General features: G+C 43.0%; 1 protein-coding gene across 1 annotated transcript; it reads right to left on the reverse strand.

The window, feature by feature from the left end:
• Positions 1–414: 414 nt before the first annotated feature.
• Positions 415–24,738, reverse strand: exoc1 (exocyst complex component 1; the record flags this gene model as incomplete). The annotated part of the gene is made up of 21 exons (XM_079220854.1): positions 415–829; positions 1,282–1,476; positions 2,731–2,930; positions 3,026–3,209; positions 4,025–4,253; positions 4,347–4,426; positions 4,534–4,647; positions 5,925–6,088; positions 6,430–6,474; positions 7,002–7,110; positions 7,811–7,960; positions 10,019–10,128; positions 10,225–10,357; positions 11,019–11,246; positions 11,333–11,520; positions 12,187–12,346; positions 12,423–12,553; positions 12,633–12,767; positions 21,642–22,302; positions 22,631–23,113; positions 24,721–24,738. 21 exons carry the CDS (start codon positions 24,736–24,738, stop codon positions 677–679), a joined length of 3,870 nt encoding a protein of 1,289 aa, XP_079076980.1. The 3' UTR covers positions 415–676.

Genomic DNA, 24,738 nt, shown 5'->3' on the forward strand with positions numbered 1-24,738 from the left:
GGAAGCGAGAGCTGAGGGGGGCGTGTTTTGAGAGCCGGCGTTGCCCGGGTGCAGGAGGGCGGAATCGGGCCGCAAACATTGGAATAAATATGTACTTAAATTTGAATTGAATTGAATATTATTCTATTTTATATATTGAGTATTTTCTTATTGTTCTATTTTTCATATATTGTGCATTTTTCTTACTATTCCATTTACTTTTTTCTTTAATGTGCATTTTCTTATTCTATTTTTTTAATATATTGTGCAGTTTTTGTATTGTATTGCTTACTTGCATGTATAAATGTTGCTGTGGTGAAGACATTTCCCCTTGCAGGATTAATAAAGTAACTATTTATCTATCTATCTCATTCTCTCCATCTTAACAACAAAATAACTACACACTTTCAACACATCATTGAATGGATTGGCAGCAGCAAATTTATTATGTACATGTGGCATAAAGAAACAATAAAAATATAACAAACGATTAAGTATTCAGGGCGGATCTGTTCAAAGAAACAAGCGCACATACACAGTCACTGCTGTCAAGTGTACAAATCCCTTTCATTAGAATACACAGAGATGAAATGTTCATTGTCCAAAAACAAAAAGAAACACAGTACAGGATAGTTAGTGAGTAGCTAGTGTATCAGGATACAAAGTGAATCAGTCTGGGAAAGTGCACAGCGGGAGACTAATGTGACTGAGCGATGCTGGAGAAGTACTCCAACATGTCCTGGATGGTGAACTCCATGGTGATGCCAGAGCCGGGGTAGCATCGGCCAATCAGGTCCTCAAAGTGCTTGTACTGCCGGATGAACTCGTCCTGCATGGAGTGCCACACCACCTGGTGGAGACATGAGGACATGAGGAGGTGATTCAGACAGGAGGAGGAGGAAGAGGAAGAAGATGAGCAGGAGGAAGAGGAGGAGGAGCAGGAGGAAGAAGAAGAGGAGCAGGAGGAAGAAGAGGAGGAGGAGCAGGAGGTAGAAGAAGAGGAGGGGGAGGAGGAAGAAGAGGAGGAAGGGGAGGAGGAAGAAGAGGAGGAGGAGCAGGAGGAAGAAGAAGAGCAGGAGGAAGAGGAAGAGGAGGGGGAGCAGGAGGAAGAGGAGGAGCAAGAGGAAGAGGAAGAGGAGGGGGAGCAGGAGGAAGAGGAGGAGCAAGAGGAAGAGGAGGAGGAGGAGGAGGAGGAGAAGGAGGAGGGGGAGCAAGAAGAAGAAAAAGAAGAAGAAGAAGAAGAAGAAAAGTCGCAAACCAGCCGTTTCATAACACTTAAAGAACTTCATAAAATGTCCTCACCTGGAGCAGACTTTCCTCGTCACACAGGTGTTTGTCCACCTTCTTGTAAAGGTTGTCGAGTCCCTTCTTCACCTCCTTTCCGGGATACTCCTTGATGACTTTACGCAGCTCCTGCTTGTTGAAGGCCAGCTGGTAGCTCACCTCCTCCTCGCGGACGCCCTGGGCCACGCGGGCCTCGACCCCTTCAAAGAAATGCTGCACGGGAGGAGATAGCGGATCATTGCATTGAATGAGGGTGACTCCTCTGGTTGTATAGAAGTCTATATAAATGATATAAATACGACGCTTGGAAACAAGGAAAATGCAAAAATTGGGCGATTCACTGCAGCGCCCTCTAGTGTTTGAATATTATGAAAACACTAGGGTACGTTAAGGGATGCGATGTTGACATATGCTACAAGGTTTGTGAGGATAGGCAAAGTGATTTGGAAGTTATGTGTATTGACGTATTAAGCCACGCCCTTAAGAGGTTAACTGGTTCATATCTTCTAAACCCAATGAGATATGAACAAAGTTCAAAATGCTGTTTGATCACATTGAACCAATGATGATCCACAGAAGGTTTCGTAAGAATCGGACCCAGAGTTTAGGAGGAATGGGCAAGAATGTGTTTTTTTTACAAAATTAAAAATGGCGGAAAATCCACCATTACAAGCCGCTACTACCGTTGGTCAGTGTCCCCATTAGCTCCCCGCTGTAGCCAGCTAGCGCTCCTGCTAGCGCTCCGCTAGCTCCCCGACCACCATTCAAGGGAGCGGGACCAGCACCGGCTCGACACCCGACTCGGGCAGAGGGGACGCGGGCAGTAGCAGCAGCAGCGGGGAGCTAGCAGCAGCGCTAGCTAGCTTGCTACAGCGGGGAGCTAACGGGGACACTGACCGAAGGTAGTAGCGGCTTGTAACCCGACTTTTACGGTAGGCGCATTTTTATTCCACGGATGACTTTTTTGTAGAGCAGTCCCACCCGGACATGTGTGCCAAATTTCCAGTCGGTCGGTCATAGTTGTCAAAAAGCAATCAGACCCAATCAGATTGATATTTTCGCCTGTTCAGATAGGTGTGGACATTTTGAAAAATGCAAGTTTCGCCTAAGCACCTCTTTTCCCCACGCAAAGCCACCAAATACCGTAAAAGTCGGGTAACTAGCGCTGCTGCTAATTTCCCGCTAACTTCCGCTAGCTTTTGCTAGTTCCCCGACAACCACCGAAGGTAGCGGGACCACGCCCGGCTCGATGCCCGACTCGGGCAGAGGGGACGTGGGCAGCAGCAGCAGCAGCGCTAGCTTGCTAAAGCGGGGACAACCACCGAAGGTAATAGCGGCTTGTAACCCGACTTTTTACGGTAATCAGAATAAAATAAATAGTAATAAACATTGGAATAACAACGGTCCTCCGCTCTGACTGTAATGAAGTGTGAATGAACTGGCGTGGCGATGACTCCCTCGACTCACGTTGAGCTTTTCCAGCGGCTGGCCCAGCGAGTTGATCACGTAGGACTGCAGGTGGTCCGTGTACTTGTGCTTGGCCTCCCGCCGCTCCGCGTCCAGGCAGGAGATCTTCAGGCGCGACAGCGTGGAGAAGATGTGGTGGAAGTTCTCCATCATCACGACGTCCCGCGGCGTCTTCTGGCTTTCGTTGGCGACCTTCTCCACTGAAGAAAAACAACAACAAAGACAATATTTGTGAGCTCGTTTGCGTTTGGGGGGCGTCGTCTACAAGCCGATCAAAACAACATGGCGGCCTCACCGTTCACGAAGACGGCCCTGATCAGCTTGACGTAGGCTTTGTCCAGGTCGCCTCGGCGCTCGGCGTTACGGAAGATGGTCTCGGCGAGCTCGGCAAACTCCTCGAACCCGGTGACGAAGAGGAGGATGCCGACTTTGCTTTTCTTGGAGATCTTCACTTCCTCCATCTGTCTGATCTGAGCCGACTGAGAGAGAAAAAAGACACGGCGAGTTAAAAATTCATAGCAGGATATGTGTAAGGCCTTAAAGGGACAGTTCACCACCAAAATAAAAACATTAGAGTGGGAATATAGCGGGTTCTGAAGAGTGAAGCCTATGCTTCATGTGTTAAAGCTGCATTCCCCTCACTGACCACCAGGGGGCGACTCCTCTGGTTGTATAGAAGTCTATCCTTCACTTGTTAAAGCTGCATTCCCCTCACTGACCACCAGGGGGCGACTCCTCTGGTTGTATAGAAGTCTATCCTTCACTTGTCAAAGCTGCATTCTCTCTTCCGACCACCAGGGGGCGACTCCTCTGGTTGTATAGAAGTCTATCCTTCACTTGTTAAAGCTGCATTCTCTCTCCTGACCACCAGGGGGCGACTCCTCTGGTTGTATAGAAGTGTATGCTTCATGTGTTAAAGCTGCATTCTCTCTCCTGACCACCAGGGGGCGACTCCTCTGGTTGTATAGAAGTCTATATAAATGACTCTACTTCTCTTGATGTATTCCCTCAGTAAACATTGTAAACATGAGTTTATGTCTCAATCTCTAGTTTCAAGTCTTCTTCAATACAGCATGATGTTCATTTAGTAAATTATGGTCATTTAGAGTCAAACAGACCATAAAGCAGGGGACGCTTTAGGGGCGGGGCTACAAGGTGATCGACAGGTCTACGTCACTTGAGTTCATCAGTTGCATCGATAAATAACACCACAGGAAAAGTGGGTTTTTCTTCTTATTCTGTGGTGAACTATGAACTTTGTCTCTTTTAAAAGTTTTTTTTGGACTCTACCCACAATGCACTTGTCGAAGTTCCTCTTGACGGTGACCAGCACGTTCCCCAGGGTGGTGCTGAGGTAGGAGGCCGGGTCCACGTTCTCCGCCGTCCACACGTGGTGACTCATCTTCACCAGCATGTACAGGGAGTTGAAGCTGTCGATCTTGTCGCCCAGAGCGATGAGGCTGTTGAGCTCCGTCTCGATGCTCTGGAAGATCTTATTCATCATCAGCCGCACCAGGTCTTTCCTTGAGTCCCGGAAAAATGGAACGAGCGTTTAAAAATAAAAAGGGGCGATGCATAAACGTAGTAAACGGGTTATTCTTTGCAGCAGAACTCACTCGGAGGACAGAGACGGTCTGTGTTCGGTCTGGGGAGGAATCCTGGACGGCGTGCCTCCGTCCGTCTCCTCCGTCTCCGGCTGTCGAGACGAGAAACAGAGAAACCATGACGCTGCAACCCGATATTTATGAAGGATAATCGCGCTTTCAGGGCGACGCCCACGCTCAGCGAGGGGTCGAGGGTCACCTGGGCGAGAGGCGGCAGGACGGCCGGGTGCTGCTGCAGCTTGAAGAACTTGCTGATGAAGTCTTGTTCGGCGAGGCACAGCGGCTCCAGCTCACTGAGGACCTGCTCGAAGATCTGGGAATCACAGGAAGAAGCAGACGTTGGCGTCTGGATTTGTTTTTACAACTTTTCCCGACGGTGCTCGAACACATCACGTGGGAGGAAAAACACTTCCATCGGGGAAAAGCGACCAAATCAGAAGCTTAAAAATTGTGATATTTCATCAGAAACACGTTTCTACATCCCTCACTTTTAAGTCCCGCCCCCCAAAATAAGACGTTAGCATGAACCAGATTCTGAACTAGAGGCTGTTTGCACGTCGCAGTGAGGAGAGGTTGTACATTTTTTTAGTTTTTTACGATATTGGCGATTTGGGATATGCAGATTCCATCGTTTTACACTCATTTTAAAGTCCCGCCCCCCAAGTAATACGTTTGCATGAACCCGATTCTGAACTGGAGAGAGGAGAGGTTGAAAAAATGTAAATAGTTAAATCATGTTTTTAACAATATTGGCGACACATTATTTTTGGGATATGCAGATTCCATTGTTTTACACTTTTTGCATCATACAAAAATGAAAAAATAATAATAATAATAATTAAAAAAAAATGAAATAAAGAAGATTTTTTTATAATAATAAAATAAAAAAGTTGGATATGCAGATTCCACCGTTTTACACGTTTTGCATCATACAAAAATAAAAAAACAAAATAATAATAAAAAATTATAATAATACATTAAATAAAAAAAATATTTAAAAGACAAAAGACAAAGACAAATTATTAAAAAAAATTAAAAAGAGAAGAAAAAATGTAATAATAAAAAAAATTACAAAAATGTTGGATATGCAGATTCCACCGTTTTAAACTTTTTGCATCATACATTATCCAAGAATTTCAACTTATGTCATTTCTTTTTTGGAGGGGATTTATGGCGTTATAAAAGACAGTATTCTCCCACACACACACACACACACACACACACACACACACACACACACAAACTCCTCTCTGGAAAGCATATATAGCACATACAACACTACACTCAGGAGTGGACAATTATTGGTTCTTCATCTTATTTAAATTATTTTATTTTTTTTAATTATTATTTTTATTTATTTATCCCCTCTTTTCATTATTATTATCCTTATTTCCCCTCTTTTGTTTTCTCTTTTTCTTGGAGTGACCACCATTTGATGTTTGTTGTTACTCTGGACCTGAATATCATGTGTACCAAGGCTGTTGTTATGTTGTTGAAAACTAAATAAAAAGTATAAAACAGAGAAACAGTATTCTCTCACAAGCCACGATTGTGCCGTTTCCTCAGTGAATTCAGTGAAAAATAAAAGACCTTGTCGAACTTGGTCCGGTCGGCCACGTCCAGGTCGGAGGCGGACATGTTGCCCATGTCCAGCAGCGAGGACGACTGGGAGCGCCGGCTGTTGGAGCCCTGCACGGTCAGCTTGTTCAGGCTGGAGGTCGAGCCCGTCAGCTTCCCAGAGCTGCCGTGGAGGCCTAACGCAGCGCGGCGGAAACGGCGGTTAGTCGGGGTCAGAGGCGTTTAGAAAAAACACTGAATTATCAACAAACTACGCAGTCAAATGATCCCAAAAAAGGTTAGCTTTCATCTCAGAATCAGAACATGTGATGATCTGGAACAAAGCCAAACCGAGGTACATGGCGAAGTAATGTGTGTGTGTGTGTGTGTGTGTGTGTGTGTGTGTGTGTGTGTGTGTGTGTGTGTGTGTGTCGGGGGTGTTGAAGGGCACAAGAGTGAAACGGTTTCCCTTTTAGTGCGAGCAGCGGCGGCGGTAATTGCCGGTGGAAAAGCTGGTTCAGAAGAAGGTGGTACTTACTCTCCGTTTCCTGTTTGAGTGCACTCTCTTTCCGAGGAAGCGTGGCTGCAGCCAGTTAGCGAGGCGGGCACCAGAGACAGAGACAGGTTAGAGCTCAGGTACATGCGGCATTGTTAGACGGACAGAGTCACGCGTACGCGTGACGTGCACGGCTGCTGGCTCGAGCTCAAAAGCATTCTGGGAAAACAATCTTGTTTTGTGCTTTAGCCGGAAAAAAAAAGCTGACACAGAATGCAGGAAGCAGAGTTTCTAAAGTTCTGCACAAAAACGAAAACTCCATCGCTTCAGATAGTCGTTATTTCTAAAGAGGGTCACAGAGGAGGCGGGGCTTAAGCATCGTACAAGCGCACAAAATACGCCTTTTGGTCACAGACGTGACGCGGAAAAGATCGTCATTTCCTTATTTATACTTTAAAAACATACAATTAACTGAGGGGTACAATGTAAATACTCAAAGAGATGCGAGTGACGGTCTCACACAATAAAGCAACACGGAGGGAGAAGACGACAAAAACAAGTTGTTACTTGAAAAGTCCTAAAACACACAAAAGGACAAACGTCCCGGCGCTCACCGAACTTCCCCTTGGCCTCCTTGCTCGTCCCCGCCATCTTTATCTTGGCGACCTCGAAGAAGTCTTTGATTTCTCGTTCGTACAGTCGGCTCATGTAGTCGACGTAGGTCTGGGAGGAAGAAGGAATTTTTAAATGTTCGTACTCGGGCATTTTGGGTTTTGTTTATTATTTACTTCTGAATTTAATCATTGTTAGTGTTGCTGAATACAACTTTAACAGATCTGACGTGAGAGATATCAATCCTCACATCGAATATGAATATATGTGTATTGTGTATGGCGACGTGTTTGGGGTCGTTGTAGGTAAAAACAAATAATAATAAATATATAATAATAAAATAATAATAATTACAAAATACAAAAAATAATTACAAAATAATTATAATAATAAAACTTTTTTTTAAATAAATTAAATAATAATAACATTTAAAAATAAAATAAAAAAAGATTAATACAATTAAAAAAAAATTGTAAATTGTAAAATTTTAAAAATTTAAATACAAAAAAATAAAAAAGTACAAAAATACAACATTTTAAAAATTAAAATGAATAGATAAATGAAAGAAAATATAAAAAGAAAATATAAAGAAAATAAATCAATTTAAATACAAAATAAAATAAAAAAAACATAATAAAATACTATTAATAAAAATTTTATTATTTTTTATAAAAATAACAATAATAAATGTGCAAAATAAAATAAGAATTCAACAACTTTTGAAACAACTTGTAAAAATGGTGTTGGTGTTTTTGTTGTGAAGGAAGCTCCAACGACCCCGACGCCGTGTGGGTGCCTTCTCTGCACTGACCCGGGACAGGCCCTCGTACTTCTCCCGGTGGGTGTTCTTCAGCCACTCCATGAGCTTGGCGTAGCGCAGCAGGTCCCGGTGCAGCGGGCTGTGCTTGGGCAGGCTGAGCTCGGCCGTGTGCTGCGACAGCGTGGAGCTCTGGTCGTGGCCCTGGAGGGCAGAGCGGCAGACAGACGGTCAGACAGACAGTCAGACAGACAGTCAGTCAGACAGTCAGTCAGACAGTCAGTCAGACGACACAGAAAGAAACATAAAGTACAGACTGAACACAACTAGAGTCCCATTCCATCTCTCTATGCAACCACAAGCAGCTCAACACACCGGGGGTGTTTACTGACCACTAACATCCACGGACGTTGCATTAAAATTACCAAAAAAAACAAATGTTTTCCAGGTAAACAACTCCTGCAGCTCAAACTCGTTCTGCCGCTCTCGTCTCTCCTCCTCGTCCTCGAGTTGCTCGTCTCCACCGACATGCAGAGCAGACAGGCACACGACTTCACGGCAATTCATGACTATTTTTAATGCGACAAAGCCAAGTTAGCGCGCGCGCACACACACACACACACACACACACACACACACACACACACACACACACACACACACACAAAAGAAAAGAAGGAGACCCTCAGCTGTGCAGACTGGTGATGAAGGAGGAGGAAGATGAGCGGTGACCCGTCAGCTTTCAGGTCAAATGAGGGAGTTAAGAGGTTAGAAACTCATGCAATGTGGAAAGAGGCAAAAGGAAGGAGGTCTGATGTGAGTTGGAGGTGAGAGGTCAAACACTAGCGGGGGAGGAGGGGGGGAGGGAGGGAGGGTACTCACTGGAAGAGACAGACAGGAGGACCTATAGAACTGAGGGATGGTCATTTTGAAGTGACTGAAGTGGTTGAACTGACACAGAGACAGAGAGAGGGAAGGATTTAAAGTGAGCACAACATGGAGTCAAGAACAGGAGGAGGACGGACACAAGAGAGGAAGAGCTGGACAGGAAGTCTGTGACGGGGAGGAAGAACAGGAAGGAGAACAGGAGGGAGAACAGGAAGGAGAACAGGAAGGAGAACAAGAGGGAGAACAAGAGAACAGGAAGGAGAACAGGAAGGAGAACAGGAGGGAGAACAAGAGGGAGAACAGGAGAACAGGAAGGAGAACAGGAGAACAGGAAGGAGAACAGGAGGGAGAACAAGAGGGAGAACAGGAGAACAGGAAGGAGAACAGGAGGGAGAACAAGAGGGAGAACAAGAGGGAGAACAGGAGGGAGAACAAGAGGGAGAACAGGAGAACAGGAAGGAGAACAGGAGGGAGAACAAGAGGGAGAACAAGAAGGAGAACAGGAAGGAGAACAGGAGGGAGAACAAGAGGCAGAACAAGAGGGAGAACAAGAAGGAGAACAGGAAGGAGAACAGGAGGGAGAACAGGAAGGAGAACAGGAGGGAGAACAGGAGGGAGAACAGGAAGGAGAACAAGAAGGAGAACAGGAGGGAGAACAGGAAGAAGAACAGGAAGGAGAACAGGAAGGAGAACAGGAAGGAGAACAGGAAGGAGAACAGGAGGGAGACTCTGCAGCGCAGCAGATTCACAAAGACAAGTTGTGAGGACGACACAAAAGGTCCGACTCTTAAATCTGCTGAAAAGAAGAAGAAGAAGAAGAAGAAGAAGAAGAAGAAGAAGAAGAAGAAGAAGAAGAAGAAGAAGAAGCTGCTCGCTCGACTGCGTCGGACAGAACAAACGTATTAAAATGTCACGATTTGCACCAAACGTCTGCACATGAACCTCTGAAGCGCTTTAAGGATCGCACTTTTTGTCTCATTCGTGCAGCTTCAACGGCCTCGAACGCCACGCGGACCTTTTATGACATTTGAATGACTAAATGAATCATTTAATCCCCAAAAACAGTTTCCAACTAGTATCACAAAATGCACCAACAAGTTAAAATACTCCCTTGTAACTGAGTGATATTACCAATAATATTAATACTGATGCAACCGGTATTTTACTGCTGTAGCTGGTCGAGATGGAGCACATTTTAACTGCTTCCTCTACTTCCATACATGGCAACTACATCAAATATGAATATTGAACATCCTCATTCGCTGCAGCGACACTAAATCAGTCCTAACGACAGCCTTGAAGAGGATTCCTGTGCGGCTGCAACTCAGAAAGTGGAACGAACACGTAGATATGACCTGTCCTCGCTGCCGTTACCTGGTGCACGAACACGTTGTTGAGGTGGTTGGTGAGGCGGCGGGCGAAGGTGTCCCTCAGCTCGGCGAACAGGAGCTGCTGCTGCGTCACGGCCATCAGCTTCTCGTGGCCTCGGGGGCGGAAGGAGAACGACATCACGTTAAAAAAAAAACAGAAAGAAAAAGGAATCCCAGACGGCGACCGAATGCTGCGGCGCGTGAACCGACCGGGTCGCAGCGCCACGTTCATGCACTGGGAGAGCGCCTCGGAGGCGTTGATGCAGGCCTCGATGCCCTTAGGGGAGGTCAGGTCTCCCTCCTGCAGCGCTCGGACGTGGCCCTTCGACAGGTCCATGTAGTTCTACACCGGGGGAGACGGCAAAGAAACAAACAGTTAGGCCAATCGGATTGTTTGAAGATTTCGCGCATTCGAATTATTTAAAATATCTGAAATTTCAGAAGTGAACGTTAACGACGGGGAACTGAAGCCGATACCTACGCTCTCCTCAAAGCCACCAGACTCCATTTTACCTCACAACACAGGAGCTTCTGCTCTTGTTCTGTGAAGCTAAAATAACTGTTTTTGTCAAAGGAGTCCGGTGTCTTTGACGAGAGCAGAGAAAACGGCTTCAGGATGGCTGTAAATATTGAAAATAAAGCGTTCACTTGAACTGATATTGATTCTTTTAGGCGTCTTAATTGCACTCACCTGATGCAATATAAATACATTTAAGTACTTTTATATACTCTTATTCCGTCTGTATATTTCATTTAAACTTGCTACTGTATTCTTCTCTTACTACTGTTTATTGCTATTTTATTTATACTACTTGATTGTTTTACTATGTGTCTCTATTGTGTGCAATGCTGCTGTAATCCTGCAATTTCCCCACTGCGGGACTATTAAAGGATTATCTTATCTTATCTTAAATAGAACATTACTGTAGTAACACACAGACTACGGGGGAAACCCCACTTCAACACGTCCAAACTATCCCTTTGAACCCGAACGAGCCGCTGACCACGAGGAACTGGATCTCGTCCAGCAGCTTGACGTTGTTGGTGCTGCTGATCTGGATGAGGCGGTTGCTCTGGGAGATCTGGTCCATCTGCTCCTTGACGCTCTGCAGCATTTCCTCGTAGCTGCTCAGCTTCCCCTCGATGGTGTCCACCTCGCCCAGCGCCTCGTCCAGCAGCTGCATCAGGATGTTCACCTGCTTCTCCGACGCCATGATGGACTGGATGTTGGCCTTATTGGAGCGAGGGAAAAACAAAAAAACAATGAAGGAGATAGAAGGCATTAACGTGTCGCGTCCTTTCCCGTCGCTCCGCTCACCCCGTCGAGGACCTGCAGCTCCCTGGACAGCTGCTCCGCGAAGGCCTCTGCGTTGGAGACGGCGTACTCGCACATCTCCATCATGCCCTCGATGTCCTGCTCCTCGCGGGTGCTCAGCTCCTGGTAGTCGTCCAGAGCGTCCTCGTCCACGCCGGCGACGCTCTGGCTCTCGCCGCTCGGCACGGACTCTAAACCCGCGGAGAAAGAAACGCTGAGGACGGGAGCCGAGCGCGAGTCATTCAACACATCAGACAAGAATACGTTCGGTGATGGGGAATAAAAACACTTAAAGAGAGATGGAAGAAGTGTACCGGCGATCTGGGAGAGCTACTATCAGATAAATGCACTTTTTTATGTTTGTTCTTGATAAAAACAACAACACTGTGAATCCAAGTAAGCAAAATAAGAAGCTACAAGTTTACATGAACGCACGCGTCAGTGAACACATCACATGAACTAAAAGGTGGAATGGCAACGTAACAAAAGAAGGTAACAGTGAGGTAAAAACATGAGCTAGATGTGTGTTATGATGATTGAAAAACATGAATCATGCCCGTCTTTGTCAGATAATTCACACAGAAGGTGAGTCTCTAGATGAGAATGGAGAGAGGGGAAGTTAAGTCCTACCAACCTTCCGCTTTAGGAAGTTCTGGCCAGAGAAAGTTTAAGAGAGAAAAGCGAGAATAAAGAAGAGTTTAACACAGAAAAGCCAAACCGAGACACAAAGAGGTTGAATACTTTTTCCTTTCTTTTTTTACATGCTATTAATAAAGAAATTAAAGCACAAAAAAATCCAGCATTCGAATACCGCGCACACACACACTCATGCACACACACAGAGAGAGTTTCCTCACCTTCCAGCAGCTGAGAACTGACATTCACAAACTCCACCTTCTTCCTCAGGTACCGCTGGTTCAGCTTCCAGATGCAGGAGATGAAGGAGTTCTTCTCGGCCGCGCTGCTGGCCACCCAGCGGTACACCTTCTCGAAGTGGAGGTCGAACTCGGGGTTTTCCTGCAGCGAAAGAAGAGAGCGAGTGAGCGCCGGAACGAAGGGAGGGTCACGGGTCAAGAGACGCGGATTCACCGACCTTGCTCGCGTCCTTGGCGTCTACTTCCGTCAGATCCCGGAGCTCCCATGTCTGCTGCCGCTTGTAAAAGTCCCCTTTGTCGGATTTCTTCACCTTCACCACTTTGACCTGGACCGGCCTCTCGGTGGTGACTGGAGGAACAACCAAAGCAACACTTCAGAATATATATTTCCCCCTCTTTCTTTTCTATTATGAATAGTCATTACTCACCCGTCGCACACAGGAAGCAGTTCTTCTTCTTCTTCCCCGCCTTGCAGACGTTGACGATGCCGAGGAGACGCTCGTCGTTGGGCGTGAAGATGTCCCTCTGGAGCGCGTGCTTGATGGCCGTCATGGCGGATGCTGCTGCCACACAGAGCGCAGCAGGTGTTTTATTACCGGGAAGGTGATGCTCGCCTTCAGTTTGATTTACACGCCATTTATCCTTCCCACGGTATCAGCACAAAGCTGAATTAAGGAAATATAACATATGACAATATGACATTTTAAAGCCGTAGCGCCGTTTGAAACTCACTCTGAGATAGACGCCTGCAAAAAGATGGAGAGTTCACTGCTTTTTTTTCCACATCTAGACACATTGGGACCAGGTCCAGCTCAAACACCACTATACCAAGACTGCTGAAATGTGGACTAGATTATCTAGTTGAATTAAATAGGAAGATTTCACTGATTTTGCACATCGCGTCCACATTGGACCAGTCTAGGTATTGTGGTTCTTAACCTGGACCTGGTCCAATGTGGTCTAGATGTGCAATTTCAAAGATGGAACAAATGTTAATCATGTGTTTGAAAGAATATCTACCCTCTCTGGGATAATATAGTCCACATTTCCCTGGTGTATGTGCTGTATATTGGTTATTAATGGTCTAATGTGGTCTAGATGTGGCCTTTCTCTTCTTCTTTTTTTGCATTTTCACAAATAGAATAAAGTTTTTCCAGATATGAAGCCATGTTTAAAGAACCTTTAGCCTCTCTGGGATAATGTAGCCCACTTGCTAACAGTGTAGGTGGAGTGTTTGTTTAAAAGGAGACCTGGTTCAATGAGGTCTAGACGTAAAGAAGGAGAAAACACAGTGACATCTTCCCTTTTTCTGCAGCTTCACAAACGTAAAGGAGTCACAAGCCCCCGGAGGACCTTTCCCCAAATAAAAATGCACTGTTGTCCTCTGTGTTTGTTAGCTAGCTACCTTCTGCTAGCTTAGAGAGAGAGAGAGAGAGAGAGAGAGAGAGAGAGAGAGAGAGAGCTAAGCTACTTCCGGGTTAGCATCCGTGACGCAGACCAGTAAACAGCGAAATAATCTCCCGTGACTTTCTCACCGAAGTGCCCGCTATCTGTATTTCTAATAGTCAGATGTAACGTCATGAATTCATGAGCATCGCCTACCTTGTTTCCTTCTGCCCAGCAGCCCTCTCACTTCCGGGTTTGACTGTCACGTGACAGCGAGAGCGTCAACATCCGGGCCGATGCGCCCACAGAGTCAGTAATAACCACAGACGGTGGTAATAACACATTTGTTCAGAAATATGATGACACAGAGTTGTAGGTATGGAAACGTTGTCTCTTTTGAATAAAGGATATTCTGAATTTTTTAAATGGGCTTTTTTTTGCCCCAAAATTCAGATAAAATAACTTTTAAAATAACTAAATAAGGTTTATCCGGTTACAGAGATGATTGTATTCTTTATTATAAATAATAATACATATATAATAAATAAATAATATGTATATATAATTTTTTATATATATATAATTTTTTTTAAATACATTCCTTATTTTTTTTATTGTATATTTTGTAAAGAGACTTGCCCTGTTTTAAAATAAAATATGTTGGTTAGATATTAAATACGCTGTAAGGTAAATGACGTTGACATTCGTGATATTTCAATTTAAACTCATCTATTTCGATGGATTTGATCGTTCTTGTGGGTGAATATTTCGTGGAGAAACTGTTTGGATTGCAAATGATTTCAAGTTATTTTTCTCATCCCTAGAAACAAATGACTCTAATGAAACAGCAAGAATGATTCGTGGAGAAATATCTGGTCTCTTAAAGTTTTGATTCACGTCTTTGTTGCTCCTCTTTGTTCTTCTTTTGTTCTTGTCTGTGTGTCATGATGGCTTTAATACAGTATAAACTGGGAGATTATATATATATATATATATATATATATATATATATATATATATATATATATATATATATATATACAGACTGTAGATGGACAGAAGTCAGTGTTTTTTATCTGAGTTATGGCAGCAATATGTTATTAGTATACATTATATGTATTAGTATTTATTGTGCAGGTGCCATGGAGGTACATATTGATATTCAACACCTTTAAAGTAGAATAATAACCACATCCATCATTGAAAAAGGTTTCAGATTAACCTTTTACACAACATTTTGAAATTTAAATAACTTTAAAAGGCCTTGTTGCTTCTGTAAATGCTCTTTCGAGGCCACCAGGGGGCGTTGTTAACCTTTATCATAGTCCTCATTCCTGCATGTCTCTCTTCCTTCTGTGTTGTGTTCCAACTCTTATTGTTTTTTGTTCATGTTCATCTGCAGCAATAAAGGTGATTAACCAGCTGCGGTAAAAGCCCACCGAGGCTCCGGAGACTGAATGTCAACACAGTGATCCGGGAAATAAACAGCACTTGATTTCCCAGCTGGTGAACGAGGCGTTCGCTGTCACCTGTGACGTACAGGCCTCTGAACCAGCTGCACCATGCAGAGGCCTCCTCTTCGGGTGATAAACATCCGGCTCTCGTCCCGTGGAAGGCCTCCGCGGTGTCCCCCAAACGGGAAAAAGATGTCTTCTCGATAACTTATAGTGTCAGAAGACATAAGTTATCGCTTTAATATGGAAATAAACACGCAACGTTATGTTTTACCTTCAAAGAAGAACAGTGGATCTTTTTTTTAAATGGACATTTTGACAGATTTAAACAGATTTTCACACATTTAAAAAAAAATGGATGTTAACCGCAATGTGAAGTTACAGATTTTGGCATGAAAATCGTGAATTTTGAATATTTAATCAGCAAGAGGTACATTTATTTTTGTTGGATGCTTTTTTTTTGCATAAAAAAAAAACAGGACATAATAGAGGAAATAAAAAACATGTTTGTTTTTATATTTTATTTACTGAATAATCGGTCGAGTCGTATAAAATAACTTTCGCCGATTAGTCGTTTAAAAAAAAGTTTTTTTTTATTCTCAAATAATTATTTCCAATAAACCTATGAGCACATTTCTGGTAAACACAACATTTGAAGTGATTCTCTATTCAGATCATAAAGTCGTGTGACTGTTAGTCGACTAAGATATTCATATTATTCTTATTAGCCCTAATAAATATGAATTAATAGGATTGAGTTGAAAGATAACTAATGAATTAAAGTAAAGAAGGAAACAACGACACACACATTTGTCTCAGTTATCATCCAACCGGAGGATCATTTGATTTTTTTTTTAACATATTTATTCAAAGATTTTAACTTGATTTCTGGTTCTTGTCGTAATTTTTTTCCATTCCGTGGATTTCCTTAACAATATCCGTCCATTAAGAGTTAATGAAGTCTTCATCTTTTAAACAAAACTCCTTGTAATTTGTTTTACTATCACATTAAGCTGCGTTCACACCAAACGCGTTGCGAATGTTACTCGCGCCTGAAAGGGGGCGTGGCTTATCTCTCTGGCTTATCTCCGCAAAAACAGATACCGTTTCCTTTATCCACCATGGAAATAACCACTAGTTCTGCTTTATACTCGTTGTGTAAACTCCACAAACGTCGGAACATCAAACTCCATGGTGTCTGGGTTCATAATATTATCCGTAGTCTCACAACAGCGTCTGAATGAAGCCGCTACCAGCGCTGGTTCAGGCGGAGCAGCAGCAGTTTTATTCAGCAACGGCAAGATGGCGGTGATGAGGAATTTTGTGACTTTTTGTGAAGTTTTTTTTTTTTTGAGTTTTTTTTTAGTTTTCTTTGAGTTTTCTTCTACAATCTTTTGTCGTTTTTTTGCAGTTTTGTTGACTTTTTTATGGGTTTTTTTTACGGCGCGAGTTGACACTTTCCAACTCTGGCAAAAAAAAGTTGAAAGAAAATGGCAAAAATATGTCAAAAAAAGGCCAAACATTTATTTAAAAAAAAACATATATAAAACAGCAAATTGTAAAAAAAAATCGTATAAAAAATCGCAAAAAAATCGTCTTCACTGTGTCTGAGCATTGACTTTGCATGTCATCTATTCGCTTCGCGTTTGGTGTGAACGCAGAATCCTTCTTCTTGATCTCTGCTGGTATTTGTTTTTCATCATGAAAAATATAAAAAATATTTGAATTTTATATCCTTTATTAAACTTTAAGATTATTTGTTACACACGTGCGTGAAATCTTTTCCCCTAAAATGGCTTATTGAGCCTAAATCCTCATGCATTTCCTGTTTAACGTAAATATTTTAACGCTTTTTTATTCCTTCATTCAAACCATGAATATTTATCTTGGTTTCGGGTCGTCATGTCCATGAAAGGAATATAATTTTTACCCAACAAGTGTACATGAAGACACACACGAACACACACACACACACACACACACACACACACACACACACACACACACACACACACACACGCACCATTACCGTTCTTCCTCATGTTGTGTGATTCACCCGGTTGCTGCTATTCGGGTACTTACTGTGTACGTATGTTGTGAATGTCAAAGGTCTGAAGTCTGACGTTTGTTTCCCTCCAACGAGATAAATGAAGCGTAACTAAAGAATCTGGAAACACTGTCACACACACGCGCACACACACGCACACACACACACACACACACATACACACACACACACACACACACACACACACACAAGCAGAACTCATCCGACATGGCATTTTGCATCAAAAATCTGGACAGAAAAAAATATATAAATAGAATATAAACATCCAACCCCCCCCCCCCCCCCCCCCCCATAACCCTTTTTTCACAGGCCAAAATATAGTTTTTTTTTAAACCAGGCCTCTGGCTGCCTTGCTGACATAATAATGATTAAGTATCTCAAAATAATGATTAGGTATCTCAAAACAATGACTTATTATCTCAAAATAATGATTAGGTATGACAAAACAATGACTTATTATCTCAAAATAATGACTTATTATCTCAAAATAATGTTTAAGTATCTCAAAATAATGATTAGGTATGACAAAACAATGACTTATTATCTCAAAATAATGACTTATTATCTCAAAATAATGTTTAAGTATATCAAAACAATGACTTATTATCTCAAAATAATGATTAAGTATCTCAAAATAATGACTAAGTATCTAAAAAAAAGATTTAGTATCTCAAAATGATGTCTTACTATTAATCACGTGGTCTTTTTAAAGCGCTGACATCATTGGTCGAATAATCGGCGGGGGCGTGGCCTCACAAATGGCGGCGTTTCAAAATGGCGGCCGAGCGACTCGATGTCAGATTCCTGCAGAGGAGCGTGAGCGGCGGTGGACTGCAAAGTGTTTTGCTCTCTGAGTCTCAATAATTCTGCTTCACGTTCCATTTTTAGTGCGTTTGAACGTAAAATACTGTAATTAAATCATGAAAGGACAAACCCACGGCAGATGACACTTAGATGCCACGAGCAAACCAAAGGCTTCAGGTGGCAGCTGGGCGGCGTCGGGGGAAGCGATTGCATCTGTGTGATCTACGCCTGACATTAACTCGGGTGATCGGCGGCTGATAGCGTTTCCTGTCAGTGAGATCAGAGGCGCTGGGTTTATCTGGATGGCATTCAGCGCAGCCCTTTAAGAAGCTTCAGCTTCAGTCACGTTGGTTTATTGTCATCGCCACGGAAACAAACACAGGATTAAAATCTTCATACGCGCGGGTTTAGATCTGTGATCTGCTGCTGTAACTCATCTGTTCTTATTGTAGTCCGTGTTTCATGCAGGATGACATGGAGTCTCTGTGTGGAGCTGAAGAGAGGAAAGAAAAAGATCCTGTCATCGTTATAATGAGAAATCTTCTCATTATAGTTAGTACCTCAAAATAACGTCAATAAAAGTTACTCATTATTTTGAGATACTAAGTCATTATTTTGAGATAATAAGTCATTATTTTGAGATAATAAGTCATTATCTTGAGATAATAAGTCATTATTTTGAGATAATAAGTCATTATTTTGAGATGCTAAGTCATTATTTTGAGATAATAAGTCAGTATTTTGAGATAATAAGTCATTATTTTGAGATAATAAGTCATTATCTTGAGATACTTAGTCATTATTTTGAGATAATAAGTCATTATTTTGAGATAAGTCATTATCTTGAGATACTTAGTCATTATTTTGAGATAATAAGTCACTATTTTGAGATAATAAGTCATTATTTTGAGATAATAAGTCATTATCTTGAGATAATAAGTCAATATTTTGAGATAATAAGTCATTATTTTGAGATGCTAAGTCATTATTTTGAGATAATAAGTCATTATTTTGAGATAATAAGTCATTATCTTGAGATAATAAGTCGTTATTTTGAGATGCTAAGTCACTATTTTGAGATACTAAGTCATTATTTCGAGATAATAAGTCATTATTTTGAGATACTAAGTCATTATTTTGAGATAGTAAGTCATTATTTTGAGATACTAAGTCATTATTTTGAGATAATAAGTCATTATTTTGAGATAATAAGTCATTATCTTGAGATAATAAGTCATTATTTTGAGATAATAAGTCATTATTTTGAGATGCTAAGTCATTATTTTGAGATAATAAGTCATTATTTTGATATAATAAGTCATTATTTTGAGATGCTAAGTCATTATTTTGAGATAATAAGTCATTATTTTGAGATGCTAAGTCATTATTTTGAGATAATAAGTCATTATCTTGAGATAATAAGTCATTATTTTGAGATAATAAGTCATTATCTTGAGATAATAAGTCATTATCTTGAGATAATAAGTCATTATTTTGAGATAATAAGTCATTATTTTGAGAAATTAAATTTTCATTTTAAATCATGACCTCATCCCGAGGTGAGGCCTTCACACAACAAAGAAGAACGCAGCGAGAGAGAGAGAGTGAGAGAGAGAGAGAGTGAGAGAGAGAGAGAGAGAGAGAGAGAGAGCAGCCATTACTGGAGCAGCCGAGCTCTCTGCTCGTTAGGAGTCATGTGTGTGATTTTGTTTTAAAGTAATCATTTAAAGTGAGCGCATGTGTGTGTGTGTGTGTGTGTGTGTGTGTGTGTGTGTGTGTGTGTGTGTGTGTGTGTGTGTGTGTGGAGGTTACTGTGGACATGAGAGCCTCCCTTTGTTTGTTTGAGAGGGTTAGAGAGAGAGAGAGAGAGAGAGAGAGAGAAGGAGGGAGGGAGGGAGAGAGAGGGAGGAGAAAGAGAGAGAGTGAGAGAGGGAGGAGAAAGAGAGAGAGTGAGAGAGGGAGGAGAAAGAGAGAGAGTGAGAGAGAGGGAAATGACGTCATCGTTCTCCTCACGATCATCATGAACATCGGAGAACGTTCTCGTCTCACTTCAGGTTCTTTTACATCTCTTCTGTTAACGACAGTTTCTTTTTTTCTGGAGGGAAAAAACACTTGTTGACACATTTAAGATGCTTTAACAATGTTCCACTGAAAAGATGTAAAAAAATGATAATAAAAAACGTCAGTAGCCGGTTAGCTTAGCTTAGCACAAAGACAGGAAACGTCTAAAAAAGTGCACAATTAACAAAATCATTATTATTCTATATTACAATATTATGTGGCATGTTTACCATTTTACAGGCATGCAGCATTATTAGATTAGATGCATTATTTTAGTAAAACGACACCATTCATTTAGTCTGCATATGAAATATAATAAGGTAGAATGTGATAATCCGTCTAATGATGAAATATAATGAGATTTACAGGGAAATATAATACACTCATGTCATTTAGATCCAAGTGGATTCAGTTTACAATCTGCATGAATAGAATATTACTAGATATGAAAATGATCTGATTCATAACAACGATCCTCAATAATTGAAGTTCATATAATTCCTTATGGCTAGCGTGGAATATTAAACCATTAATGTCTGTTTTAGTTTGCAACCAAATCCAAATTTCGCTAATCTAAAGAGAATATTTTCATATTTTTTGTATTTCCAGCATATTTAGAGTCATGAAGCCACATTTTGCAGTGAGATTATTTGGGTTTTGAACCACATAATAGTAATAATAATAATAATAATAATAATAGCTAGGATTTATATAGCGCCTTTCATGAAACCCAAGGACGCTTAACAAAGACATAAATAAACATAACAAATGCAACAGTAGCTAGAGGACATAGGCTTTGGTGAAGAGGTGAGTTTTGAGGAGTTTTTTGAAGGTGTCCAGAGATGGTGTGTTGCGGAGCTCTATGGGGAGAGAGTTCCAAAGTGTGGGGGCTGTCACACTGAAGGCTCTGTCCCCAAAAGTTTGCATTTTTGTGTGAGGGATGGAGAGCTGACCCGTGCCTGAGGATCGAAGGTTCCGGGACTGTGTGTAAGGGTGGAGGAGGTTAGATAGATACTGAGGAGCCAGGGCATTGAGGGATTTGTAGGTGAGGAGGAGGATCTTGTAGGTGATGCGGGACTTGACCGGAAGCCAGTGGAGGTGGATGAGGGTGAGGGTGATGTGCTGCCAGGGCTTGGTGCGGGTGAGAACCCTGGCAACCGAGTTTTGCACATACTGGAGCCTGTCCAGGGCTTTGCTGGGAACCCCGGACAGAACTCCATTGCAGTAGTCCAAACGGGAGGTGACGAAAGCGTGGATAAGGGTTTCTGCCACAGAGTCAGAGAGTGATTGCCGGAGACATGAGATGTTTTTGAGGTGGAAGAAGGCGGATTTGGTAATGGACCTGATATGAGATTGGAATGATAGTGTTGGGTCCAGGATGACACCCAGGTTGCGGACTTCCAAGGATGGGGAGAAGGAACAGCCGTCAACGTCCAGGTGGAGATCTCCAACCGTCCGGAGCAGGGCCTTGGGAGCCACAACCATGAGCTCAGTTTTGTTGCTGTTGAGTTTTAGGAAGTTTGATGACATCCAGATTTTTATTGCATGTAGGCAGTTTACAAGTGACTGTGGGGGTAGCTGGGTGGATGGTTTGGTGCTGAGATATAGTTGTGCATCGTCAGCATAAGAATAAAAGCTGAGACCATGGTGGCGGATGATCTGACCAAGGGGAAGCATGTAGATGGTGAAGAGGAGGGGTCCCAGCACAGAGCCTTGAGGTACGCCATGGTTGACTAGGGCCGGGGTGGAACTGGAGTCTCTGATGGTGACAAACTGTTTTCTGTTTGTGAGGTAGGACTGAAACCAGGAGAGAGCTGAACCGGTGAGGCCAAGGTAGTCAGATAGGCGGGTGAGGAGGATGGTGTGGGAGACTGTGTCGAAGGCAGCTGAGAGGTCCAGGAGGACGAGGATGCTGATGTGACCAGAATCTGCAGCGATGAGGAGGTCATTTGTGATTTGGATGAGGGTGGTCTCCGTGCTGTGATGTGGTCTGAAACCAGATTGAAATGTTTCGTAGAGCTCATGGTTGGCCATATATTGATGGAGTTGGGCGGCCACTGCTCTTTCCAGAATTTTGCTCAGGAAAGGGAGGTTGGAGATCGGTCGATAGTTGTTGCAGTCATCCCGGTCCAGACCTGGCTTTTTGAGGATGGGAGTGACTGAGGCCATCTTGAGGCTGTCGGGTACAAGACCAGATGCCAAGGAGGAGTTGATGATGTTCACCATAATGGGGCACAGGGCAGGTAGGCATGCCTTGACCAAGGCTGTGGGCATGGGGTCCAGAGAACAGGTGGAGGCTTTGGCCTTCGTGACCAACTTTGCAACCTGAGGAGCACATACAGGGGAGAAGAAGGAGAGGGAGCACTGAGGCAGGTGAACATCCGAGGGAGCCACGCCCAGTGGCTGAGGTGTGTGTGGAGGGAGGTGGGCAGGAACCAGGAGCTGCTGATGGATGGACTCGACTTTGTCCTGGAAAAAGTCCAGGAACTTAGTGCAGAGGTCGGGGGTACCTGAGGGGAGGGGGAGGGTCAAGGGGGCGAAGGAGCCGGTTGATGGTGGAGAACAGCAGTCTGGGGTGGTTTTGTTGGTTGGTAATGAGGGTGGAGTAGTACAGTGTTTTGGCCTGGGAGAGAGCTACTTTGTAGGTCCTCACATGCTCTTTATAAGCCTCAAGGTGGACAGTGAGGCCAGATCTTTTGTAGCGCCTCTCCAGTTGACGGCCAGTGGACTTCTGGGTGCGGAGTTCAGTGGTGAACCAGGGGGCGGGACGGGTATAGGAGGTACGTTTTGTGCGCTGCCTGGGCAGGGTGACAGGAACAGTGCAGAGAACAGCGAGATGGTCTGAAACCGCGAGGTTCAGGCACTGCAGATGGGAGGGAGTTGTGCCAGTGGAGCACACCAGATCTAGCGTGTGGCCTTTAGTGTGAGTGGGACTTTTAACGTGCTGTGTGAAGTTGAAACAGTCCAACAGTGACAGGAATTCGGTGGCAAACGAGCAGCTGGTGGAGTCCACATGAATAGTAAAGTCACCGAGCAGGAGTGTAGATGGAGACATGGAGCAGACAGAGGTGAGAAGCTCAGATAGCTCAGACATGAAGGTGGTGGAGGCTTTAGGGGGGCGGTAGATGAGGACAACCTGGAGTTGTGTAGACCCAACCAGGGAGAAAATGACACACTCAAACGAGGTGACATTGGGTACTGGGAGGTCTTTGACCAGGATGTCAGCTCAATGTATAACAGCCAGCCCGCCGCCACGACCCATGGAGCGAGGCTTTTGTATGTAGACATATCCAGGGGGAGTGGCTTGATTAAGTGCCATGAAATCCTGCTGATTTTGCCAAGTTTCAGTTAGACAGAGAAAGTCAATTTTCCTGTCAGTGATGATATCATGGATGAGTAGAGCTTTATTGTTGATTGAGCGAGCATTCTGCAGCATAAATGTTGCACCGTTGTTAGTGAATGCTGGGGCAGACGGTGTGGAGGGAACGACACTGTCAACACAGACCAGGGACCTCAGATTATTCAGGGTGCACACGTGTGGTCTGTTGTGATGACGTCCTAGCTGCGCGTTGGAGCGCCCGTCAGACAGCACTGAGGGAACACCATGATCAGTGTAAACAAACTTGCACCGGGAGGCTTTAATTGTAATGAACATTAAGGGAGCAACTTTCGTTTCACATGATGGAAACTAGATTAAGACAGAAAGACATTTCACTGCAGGAAGTTTCCCCACGACCCAAACGCAACGATGTGTTTCTTGATTCCTACAAATTTGGAAACGCAATGAACTCAAGAGGCTCGTCGTGTTTTACGAGGCTAACTGATTGTCTTTGGAGGAGGATGTGACCTTCTCACGAGCATCGGTCAAACTGTGCAGATGAACATCTTTTAGAATAGATTAAACAAACACAATATGTGTGAACTAGTCAGCTCCAAAGGTCGGACACAGCAACCGTTTCCCACCTTTAGATGAAGATATCAAAGCTTCTACGAGAAACGTTCATTTAGTGTCAAATCTGGCGCCCCCTCTGGACTAAAGTGGTAGTGTCTCTAAGCACTATACCTTTAGAAAACCTCTCATTTTACTGCAGCAGCGTCTGACAGTCCTGGTTCTGATCCTAAATTCTGTCGGACATAACATATTGATTAATGAATCTATTCATCTTATTTAGAATTTGCTTTATATGTTTTAAGCCCTAACCCTATTTATTGTTTGAGTTGTGTTTAGATGTTGTACATGAGGATTATATATTATTGTAGCCCTGATTTTTATGTTTAATTTGATACCTAACACATTTTTTTTGGGAGGCAGTGGATTTATACCATGATTTTTTCTTGATTTTCCTGATATAAAATGGTCCCCTAATTAGGGCTCAACAGGTTTGAATTGCCTTATTTTATTTATTTATTTTTCTTATCATGCGTTACCTGTTCAAAATAAATGTATCTAATTTAATTTAATTCATGCTAAACTATGATAGCCGGCTGCTAAAAATGTTAAATACAATTATGCAAAAGAGATACCGATTTTTTTTTATAAAAGCATGTAAAGAATTCCTCAACGTTCATTTAATTTGTCAAGATGCACGTAGATTGATGTGTAACTTCGGAGAGAAGAAGCCAATTCCACTTCAGATTTCTTGTATTTATTTCCGACGGTCCTTGAACTAAACTCAGAATTAGACAATCATCAAGGCTTCAAGGTGCAAAAGTGAATCATGCACAATAACCTTCCCTCCATACCTTTGGGTTTTGAACCAT

This window comes from Taurulus bubalis, assembly GCF_910589615.1.
Source record: "Taurulus bubalis genome assembly, chromosome: 7".
Classification (NCBI taxonomy): domain Eukaryota; kingdom Metazoa; phylum Chordata; class Actinopteri; order Perciformes; family Cottidae; genus Taurulus; species Taurulus bubalis.